A 10,823-nucleotide genomic window follows, 5' to 3' on the forward strand; every position below is an offset into this window, starting at 1 on the left:
GTGCACTCAGCTGCGGTTTTTCTGCTCTCCGCGTCCCGTCTGCCCGCAGTGGTAACGCAATCCCACACAACCGGCAATGGTTGGCTCTGGAGTTTGTCTGCTATACCACCCACCTGCAGCGCCAAAGATGTACGCAATTTTAGCTGTGGTGGATTCCCTGGAGTACCTGTCAGTGACCTGTGGTCCCAATGACCATGGCAAAGAAAAGCACAGTATTTCCCAATCTGACCCAAACCCGCTGTGTAATCTGCTGGGAGGGGAGGGAGTTAGCCTTTCTGGTGCACCAGCGAGATCTCAACCTGAGTTTCAGCAATGGTGTCCGTGTCCCGCTGCACCCTCACCTCCCAAATTACCGACAAAATCAGCCACTAGAAACAGGTCTTTGCTGCTGCCTGCTGGAATATTATATTGGTCACTATAAGCTGCTATAAGTGTTCTCGATTTTGGCTTGGGGATCTCAGGATGCCACCTCCACCCGGCAGACAGTGACTGCCCCAGAAAGGTTTCCAATTGTCTCTCTCAGGTGCCCGTTCCTCCTCCGGCAGTAGCTCTTTCCTAAAAAATCTCCCTGTGCTTTTCCTCCAATTCTGCTTTTCTGTGTTTGGTGCAATCTGATTCAGTGAGCTGTTCAGAGTGCCAAAAATCTCAATTCAAACTGTTGTACCTAGTTCTTAAAGTTCTTAGATGCTAGAGGGAAAAAACTTGGTGCTCACTGGTGAGACTCCATTTTGAATCCTTAATTGCTTACTCTCGCAACCACCATGAGTTGCAGCATTTTTCAGAATCTTGGCACCCAGGGGACACTCAATAAAATTTCATTGGTTTTGGTTGAATCAATGTGCATTCAGCATTCAAGAATATTGCATATCTATAAACAAGTGTTTGAAATGCTATATTCTTAACATTTGTTGTGTCCCTGGCTCTTTGTATGGTGACCTCTTGTGTTTCAGAATAGAACTGCACTCCATTGGGTTTTCCATAGGCTGTGACCTTTTGAAAAGAGATCACCAGGGCTTTCATCTGAAGAAACTCTGGGAACAGAAGAAACAAAAAAACAAGCTCACTGCTATTGAGTTGATTTTGACTCATAGCAACCCCCTTTGCATTTTTGAGGTGGTGGATCTTTATGGAAGTAGATTGCCCAATCTTCCTTCCTTGGAGTGACTGCTGGGTTTGAACTGCCAACCTTCTGTTTAGCAGTCAAGTGCCTTAGGTACCAGGCCACCAACCACCTATCTTTTGTTTAGTAGTTAAATGTTTAAACATTTGTGCCACCCAGCAACTCATAGATTTGCCATGAGGTGGAATCTACTCCATAGTGTCTAGCTTGATTTTTTGGCTCCTTTTAAAAGATGATAAAAGCTCAAGATCTTAATTGCCTCTTTTTGCTTTAAATATACAGATATATAATGTTTTAAAGAAGATTTTAGTGGGTCCATAGAGTCTCTCAAACTGATCAGATTGGGAATCTTCACTCTTTATTTCAGAATCTGTAAAATTTAGAAACAATCTTTAAATAAATCCTTATTTCTAAAATTTCCTGTTAGAAAAAATTTAAGTGTAAGTATATGAAGCTGCTACTATTAGTGACTGTCAAGGTGGTTCATATATATATTTTTAATGTTATAGAATCATGGTAGTTTTTATTTAAGTTTAAATGTCACAACCAGGGAAGACATATACAAGGCAAAAAGAATGATGACAGAGTGGAGAACATGTATAAATGCTTTTTAAATTGAGGGAAGAATGAGAATGTGGTACATTGAATAAAAATCAGTGTTTGCTTATTTCTTTAAAGAGTTAGTGATCCCAAAATTATGATCAGTTCAAGGATCCTTAATTTATGTTATTATATTTATTACAAAAAATATTAATATTGTAATATAAACCCACTGCAATCAAGTTAATTCCTACTAATAATGACCTATTTGACTGCTAACCAGAAGGCTAGTGGTTTAAACCCACCAGCTACTCCTCGGAGGGAAGGTTAGGCAATCTACTTCCATAGTGATACCATCTCGAAACCCAAAGAGAGGTAGCTATGAGTCAGATCCAACTGGATGGCAGTAAGCTTGGTACTTTTAATAGTGACCTGCATTGGGTTTCAAAGGGTGTAAGTATTTACAGAAATACAAAGTCTCATCTTTCTCTTTCGTAATATATTACATATTATAACAATTACTATATATTATTATATTTATTTTCATTTTACCATGAATTTTTCTTAAAAATTTGCTTGTAGGGTACTACGCTAAATTTGTATTTTGGGCAATGAGATTTATATTTGAGATTATAGCCTCAAGCTCTAGTCCATATATAAAGTAATTTTTACTAGCAAGAAAAAAGAAAAAAAAGTATGATTTAACATCTCATTATGGCAAAAAGTCAACCCTTCTAAAGAGGAGCTGAAAGAAAATAAAAACAGACATGTTTCATGAAAATTAGCATAATTGTCTTTCTTTTAGTGAAGAAAAACATGGCAGTAAGAATAGCAGTCAAGACTTGTTGATATACAAGTCCATATTTTTTTTTTTCACTAATTTTGACCATAGTTAGTAGACAAACACATAAGATATACATCATACCTATAATTATTCCTTTTATATTTAACTAAAATTTTCACTTGTGACCTCATTCTATATGGCTCAAATTCCTAAAGAACTTACTCCCATACCTTTATCAAAATGTAGTTAACTAGAGCATGTGTAACTCTGATTGCAATTAATATAACTTACTACCAATTGCCATCAAGTTGATTCTGGCTAATGGTGACCCCAGGTTGTCAGAGTAAAAATGTGCGCCATAAGATTTTCAATGGTGATTTTCCAAAGTAGATCACTAGACATTTCTCTGAGGCATCTCTGGGTGGACTCAAATCACCAATCTTTTTGTTAGTGGCCAGTCTTTTTCTTAGCAACCAAGTGTATTAATTATTTGCACCACCCAAGGACTCCAATTCAAATTACTATCGACCTTATTTTAGCATGGTTTCATTCAGTATAATCCCATTGTAATGCCAGTGCAGCCAGGAATGGTGTCTAAACTATACAGCTTTTATTGCAAATTTAGCATAACTTGGTTAAACTCCCTTTGTTTTCTTGATTAGTATCACTTTCATGTGCAAAAGCCTAAGGAACCTTCAATAGCTCTGCTTGTTTTGTTTTGTTTGCTTGTTTTGCCCCCAAAGTCTCTCTTTCTCTGTTCTTCCACTGTTACCTTCTCTTTATAATGCTCTAATATAGAAAAGACACTTTCCACTGGTGTAACTTATTTTCAGTTCTCCAAGCATTGATATTTTTCTCTTTGAATTCCTCCTTTAATGAATACTGTCCACTCATCAAGTTTCATTGCTTTTTGTTATGGTAAACAAAATTGTTTTTCTGGTGGTGTAGTACCTAAGGCATTTGAATGCTAACCAGAAGGCTGGTGGTTCAAACCCATTAGCTACTCCTCGGAAGGAAGACTGAGCAATCTACTTCCTTAGAGATAACTGCCTCGGAAACCCAAGGGAGGGGTCACTATGAGTCAGATTTGACTTGACAGCAGTGAGTTTGGTTTGGTTTGTTTTTTTTCCCATAAAGTCATAAGTCTACACAAGGGGCGTTTAAAAATAGAAGTTCAAATACATTTTTTTTTTGGCAATAAAGGGCAGAAACACTGATAAAACTGAGTATTTTGAAGGACAGGATTTATTTAGATGTATAAAAATTCCAGTACAGCTAAAAGGATATCTCTTTAACTCATTGTTATAATTCCTAAGGAAATTATCATTCTTATATTATTCCCCATTGTTATGAGAAATTACGGAGAATCAATCATCTTTACAGCTTTTAGATTTCAGTTCTATTCAACAATATTTATTCAGTACTGACCACATGCAAGGCACTGTGGTAGGCCCTGTGGGGGGTTAATTCAGCTTTCTACATTATTGCAGCAGAAGTGAACTTACAATTTATGCAGATTCTACTAAAGACTCCTATGAGGAACCACTGATTGTATAACTGTCACTAAGAAATGTTAATTTTTTTTTTATTCAACTACCTCTTTGATAGATTATGTTTATCTTAAATAGAAAGAGAAAAAAAAATCAATTCTGTCAGGTGTATTTATTTATTTATTTTCATCTTTTATCTAAAAAAAAAAAAAAAATTTTCCTTTAGATTAAAGAACATTTTATTAAGGAAACTCAGTTTTAGATTTCACCAGTATATGTATTTGAATAGTTTATATTAGATCAATTTTGTTGAAATATTTCATTTAAAAGTGCCTCAAAGTCTCTAGTGGTTTTACATTTTCTTTTCAAATCTTACATCATGATGTAAATATAATAATCCTAACCCCATTCCCCTAAAGTGCATTTACTTGAAAATCTCTACTCTTCTAAGAAAAATTATTCCTAGTTCCACATTATTTCAGAGAGGCACACTGATTTTAATTTCATGCTATTGTAGTAGCATTCTTGTTGGTGCCATGGAGTAAGCTCAGACTCATGTACAACAGAATAAAATATTGCCATGTGCCAAAGTCACAGTCCTTTCTATGATTGATTCCATCATTGTACCCACTGGGCCAATCAATCTCATTGAGGATCTTCCCTTTCTTGGCTGACTCTCTACTTTACCAAGCATCATATCCTTCTCCAGGGAAAAGTTCTTTCTGACAACATGACCAAAGTAGGTGGGACAAAGTTTGGCCATTCTTACTTCCAATAACCATTGTGGCTGTACTTCTTCCAGGACAGAATTGTTTGTTCTTCTGGTATTAGCATTAGAATTACTAACAATAAAAATAATATTTATGATGTAATTCATAGACTTTCTACTTTGTACCTGACAATATGCTTGACTGCTCATATATATTATCTCAATTAATCTTCAAAATAGTTAATGTGAAGCAATTATTATTATCCCTATTTTATAGAGAGGAGCTCTGGTGGCATAGTGCTTAAGGCATGTAACTGCTAACCAGAAGACTGGTGGTTCAAACCACCAGGCTCTTCTCAGAAGGAAGACTGAGCAATCTACTTTCATAGATAAACCACCTCAGAAACCCAAGGAAAGGTCGCTATGAGTTGGAATAGAATTGGCCGGCAGTGGGTTTGGTTTGGTTATTTTATAGAAAACTGGAGAGATTAAGTAATTTATTCCATGTCAATTAATCAATAAACTGTAGACTTGGGATTTGTTCTAAAGAAAAATAGGCTTGAGGATTTAAAAATGAGATCTTTAGAAATATTTTTACATGTCATAAATTAAACTACAAAGTACAACACACTGAATAAATACACTTTCAATACAGTATTGTACACAGAACTGCAGCAATAATGGGCAGCTAGATAATTATCAGGAGCTCTGGTAGCATAGTGCCTAAGGCACTGGACTGCTAACCAGAAGGCTAGCGGTTCAAACCCACCAGCCACTCCTCGGAAGGAAGGTTGGGCATTCCTACTTCCGTAGTGATACTGCCTCAGAAACCCAAGGAGGGGTCGCTATGAGTCGGGGCCGACTCGATGGCAAGTAACAACAACAGATAATTATCACTTACCTTCCTTTTCTTTCAAAAACTATCTGATATACCTCCCAAATTTGATGAAATTATTATAATTTTCTTTATGTTGTTGTGGATAATATACATACTGGAAGATATATTTTTAGTGTTTGATATGATAAATAGTTTTCTGATTTTATTTCTTAAATTTATTCTCTTCCACCCATAAGGTTTCACCTTTGTGGTTCTTCAACCACAATATAGTCTGTGTGTTTTCTTGAGGTAGGATACTTTGAGCAAATATTAACTGATAGCTTTGAATTCTTATTCCTTCATTCACAGTAGTTCACACCAGAAATCACTTGGAGGCAGAGGGAAGGCCCTAAACTCCTATTTTCAAACTATCATCAAGATGCTGTATTTGCTACTCTATAAAACCAAACCAAACTCACTGCCATCGAGGGGATTTGATTCATAGCGACCCCTTCTTGGGTTTCTGAGATGGTATCTCTATGGAAGTAGATTGCCCAATAATCCTTGCTACTCTATATAGCTACATTTTATTGAATCAGAAGAACAAAAATTAACACAATTAAATACGACTAAGAATTTAGTTAATTTAGTTATTGTTGTTTTTAAAAATACAGTAGATTGATTATTTGGGGAAAATATATATATTAAAAAGACCAAAGGAAAACGGATTTATCAAACATTAGTCTCAGTTTACAAAATATCACTATTTCCCAGTGAAATTCTTAAACTTGGCTCAGCTTTTTCACTAAGAAATAGTTATATTTGGGAATAATGTAACTTACCTGAAAGGGTTAACTTGCTTAAAACATTTTAGTGCTTTTCAAAATTACTTCCTAAACTCTAAAATTATTCCTAATATATAAGTTCTCCTAAGTCTATAGATTGACCCAAACACTTAAATTAAGGCATTTATTTTCATTTGAAATACAAAATAATAAAATACAGTTTTGAAATTATAACAAAATTACTTTTATGTTTATAAACTTGTGACTTTATTCAAAGAGATTTCCACAAAGTAAATTCTTTACATCACCTCTGTTTATTTAATATTTAATATCATTTAATATAGGGAATTTAAAATCATTTATTATAGGAAAAATAACATACTTGTAAAAGATTATAATAAAAAACATATGTAGATTTGAATTCATGTTTTCTATGTTTCAATTGGTATGGAAGTATATTTTATAAACTAAGATAAAATTCTCCATAAATCCTTGGTGTAGTAGAAACAGTGATTTGTTATTCACAGTCACCAATAAAAACATGATTCATATTTAGGCATTGGATAGTGTTTACCTGTAGGGAAGTGAAACAGAGTAACATCAGCTTTAACAGTGGGCGTAGGTCTCTCATAGTCAGCCCCTTCACTCACTGCAGCTGTCCAGATGCTAGGCTTCACACACTCATCTTCTGTAGGTGAAGAATTCTATTCCCTCCCCACCAGGAACAGATATACCAGTAGAGTTGGCTAGGTGCCATGGACACATGCAAAAGCAGAAGAAGTACTCATCAGACCTATAATAGGGAGATATCACCAAACAAGGCACAACATCCAATGCACACTTTGCTGTTTTCCTCTAAGAAGATGTTTCAGACTATATGCCTAGAGGAAGGGCAGAGAGCTGTGTAAAGACTGCTCTCCCAATAGTTATGAAGAAGTTGAACATTCTTAAAGTTATATATTTTTAAAAATGACATTTTAATTTGTATTTTTTTCTATATTTTATTGCATCTTTGGTGAAGCTTTATGCAGCAAATTAGATTCCCGTGTAACAATTTCCATACTTATTGTTCACTGACATTGGTTACCTTCTTCACATTTTCTGGTCATTCTTGTTATTTCCGTTCTCGTTGTTCTTTTTCCATTAATCTAGCTTTCCTGTCTCTTCGTGCCATCTCTGCTTGACTTGAAGGTAAATATGGACTGTTTGGTCTCACATAGATGATTATTTAGTAATGCACAATATTCTTGGATGATATTGTTTGTTTTATGATTCAATATATTATTTGGCTGAAAGGTGACCTCCACAAGTGGCTTTGGTTCTAAGTTTAAAGAGTATCTCAGGGCAATTGTCTCTGGGAAATCTCTTAGTATCTACTGGTCCAGTAAGTCTGATCTTCAAAGGTATATTTTATAAAATGTCTATTGCTTCATAATTAATTCTTAAGTAGGGAAATAGCATGTGTAGTTACTTCAAAGGAAGCATTGTTGTTGTTAGAGGCAATTGAGTTGACTCCAACTCATAGTGACCCTAAGTTCAGCAGAATGAAACAGTGCCCAGTCTTGCATCATCCTCACAATCCTTGCTATTCATTCGTGAGCCTATCATTACAGTCACTGTGCCAATGCATCTCATTGAGGGTCTTCACTTTCTTTGCTGATCTTCTGCTTTACCAGACATGATATTCTTATCCAGAGAATGATCCCTTCCGAGAACATGACTAAAGTAGGTGAGACAAAGTCTGGCCATTCTCACTTCTATGGATCATTCCAGCTGTACTTCCAGGACAGGTTTGTCCATTCTTCTGGCAGTCCATGGTAAATTCAGTATTTTTTGCCAACACTATAATTCAAAGGCATCAACTCTTCTTTGTCTTCCTTGCTCATTGTGCAGCTTTCACATGCATATGAGGCGATTGAAAATACCATGGATTGGGTTAGGCACACCTTAGTTTTCAAAGTGATATCTTTACTCTTTAGCACTTTAAAGAGATCTTTTGAAGCAGATTTGTCCAAAGCAATAGCCTGATTCATTAACCATAGGTAATTCGTAATTAATAGCTTAAAATTTGAAAGAAGGAGACAGGAGTGGAAGATATGAATTTGAACAAATACATAAGACTAGCTTTGTCTTTTGTCTTGCTTTGACTTGAAAGTTTGAAGGGATTATTGGAGAGTTTTGGAAAGGAATGGATCATGATCACATTTTCATGTTAGAAACATTACTTTCATGGAATTGTGGAACATGGACAGAAAGGGTCTGGCAGTTATTAGGAAAAGAGTTAACTATGATAAGTGCCTACGGGTATGGAGAAGGTAGAGGGTGCAGAACTTGGAAGAGTGAAGGTTATATTTAAGTTTCAATTACCTGTGGAACGCACAGGAAGAGCTATTAATATTAACTAGGTAATTGGATATACATATCTAAAGGTATGGACAAAGATTTGGGGTATTTTACTGAAAGTCAAAACAGTTCAGCCTATATCTATGAATCCTCAGTCTGTACAGGGAAAGGAAAAATTTAAAGCGATTGTTTGGCATCATGAAGGCAAACCAACTCGTTAATTGAATGAATTTTCACTTGTCAGCTAGTTGTTTTGGCAACTTGTAGACACAGGCTTGCAATCACTGCTCATTAGAGTACTGGAACTATAGTTCTCCAGTCTCCAGGGAAACACTGTGATTTCATAAACCATGGTAACCAAAAAAATGCACATTTTCAATATGATATAATTAAACATTATGGGAAAGAATGGATTAGGTTTCCTTGTGACATTTGGCTAAACATGCTAGCTAGCAAAAATACACAAATGAAGGTCACATTTGCAATTATTATAAAAGTGTCTACATTTTAATTAGGTAGCTGATAAATGTCATTGAGGCTTAGTCACTGACCAACTGTCATTTAAAGAAAGAAGAAGAAAAATGTCACCCAAAAAGTCGGATTATTTTGCATTGTCATGAAATTAAAAGTTGTAGCCAGAATACAGTGTGTTCAGCACTAAGATATTTGGTGAGCTCTGTGACAATCTCAAACAAATTCCTTAAAAAATAAATATTTTGACAGCCTATGAGACGCTACTGATAGTAAAATGTTCAAGTACTTTTCTAAAGCAAATTGCCTTTACTCTAGAATCATATGGAACCTTACCAGTCTTGAGTGATTCTTCCTAGAGAAAGCAATTTAAATATCAATTTTTGCCTGTGGGTTTGGGTTAAATTCATTCTTTATCAATTTAGATTACATATTCTCTGACTTTTTCTCCCTCCTATGGCAAATAAATCCTTTTAACCTCAGACAATTTTGTTTCTGACATAAGAATAAAAGAAACTGATTTCATATCATAGATGTTCTAGAAATACTTTGAATGTCACATAATATTTGCTTAAAAAATCTTTCCCCACCTCTTCTGAAAATACAATAATAAAAAATAAAAAAAAATTTATTATTATAAAATATTATATATTATATATATATAATATTATATATAAAATGTTGCTAGTACAAGTAAATATAAATAAGTCAACATTCCTAGAAAAAATTAGCAAGAGCTATTTTCATACTTAGAAATTCCAATTCTATGATATTCTTCTAAGGAAATTACAAATCACATAGACAAAGATTTACTTACAAGAGCATTCTTATAAATTGTATTTGACAGAATATCCATACAATCACAAGGACATGGTTAAAGAGACAATAACAAAACACATAAGAGGAATATTATGTAATCAATAAAATGTTTTTGAAGAATATTTATAACAGGAATAAATACTGAAAATATAATGTTAAATAAAAGTTATAAAATTGCAATATAAACTGATGCCCATTTAGATAAAACCACAGCAGATGATTGAATTTAAATTTATTTGCAAGTATTCCATCTATTAAACGAGAGCTCACCTAACTTAACTGAAATGTAATAGAAAAATTTTCTTTTGAGATTTTACTTTGAAGAAACTGCTGCTAGTTTCAGCTTCTTATTTACTCTGGATATATCTCAATAGCATATCTTCCTTGGATCAAGTTGTGGAAAAACCTTCATAACGTATGTTTTATAAAGGAACCAACCATTTAGGGGCTTCAATGACTAATTCTTATTGAATATATACTGTGATGGTTAAGGTTGTGTGTCAACTTGGATGGGCAATGATTTTCAGTCTTTTGGCAGTTATGTAATGAGGTAGTCATCCCCATAACAAGGTCTGATATAACGTAATTACCTCAATGATAAGATCTGCTATGAGCAGCCAATCAGTTGAAAGAATTTCCTAGGAAGTGTGGCCTGCATCTAATATAAGTGAATGTTCTGGCAAAGCTCTCTGGTTTTGTGCCATCCAGATACTGCATCTGATTTGTCATCATCTCACTTTCAACTATTTGGTTTTGAATCACATGCTGTCTTACATGCAAATCTTGAATTTTTAAACTCCTGCAGCTTTGTGAATCAGGAGAAGCCTTTAGTCTGACCTCTTACCTATGGATTTGGTATGTGCCAACCTCCACAACTGTGTGAGCCATTTCCTTGAGATAAATTATATATATATACACACACACACACACACACATATATATATA

General features: G+C 34.7%; 1 protein-coding gene across 1 annotated transcript in view; it reads left to right on the top strand.

Annotated features, from left to right (window-relative positions):
- Nucleotides 1–194: 194 nt before the first annotated feature.
- The window catches only part of CNTN5 (contactin 5), a 799,637-nt gene continuing 789,008 nt past the window's right edge, over nt 195–10,823 (top strand). Inside the window, exon 1 of the mRNA XM_007938106.1 lies at nt 195–378. Coding sequence (XP_007936297.1) covers nt 195–378 — 184 coding nt within the window. The remainder of the gene's footprint in view (nt 379–10,823) is intronic.

This window comes from Orycteropus afer, unplaced genomic scaffold, assembly GCF_000298275.1.
Source record: "Orycteropus afer afer isolate SDZICR_OR568_19922 unplaced genomic scaffold, OryAfe1.0 scaffold00047, whole genome shotgun sequence".
Classification (NCBI taxonomy): domain Eukaryota; kingdom Metazoa; phylum Chordata; class Mammalia; order Tubulidentata; family Orycteropodidae; genus Orycteropus; species Orycteropus afer.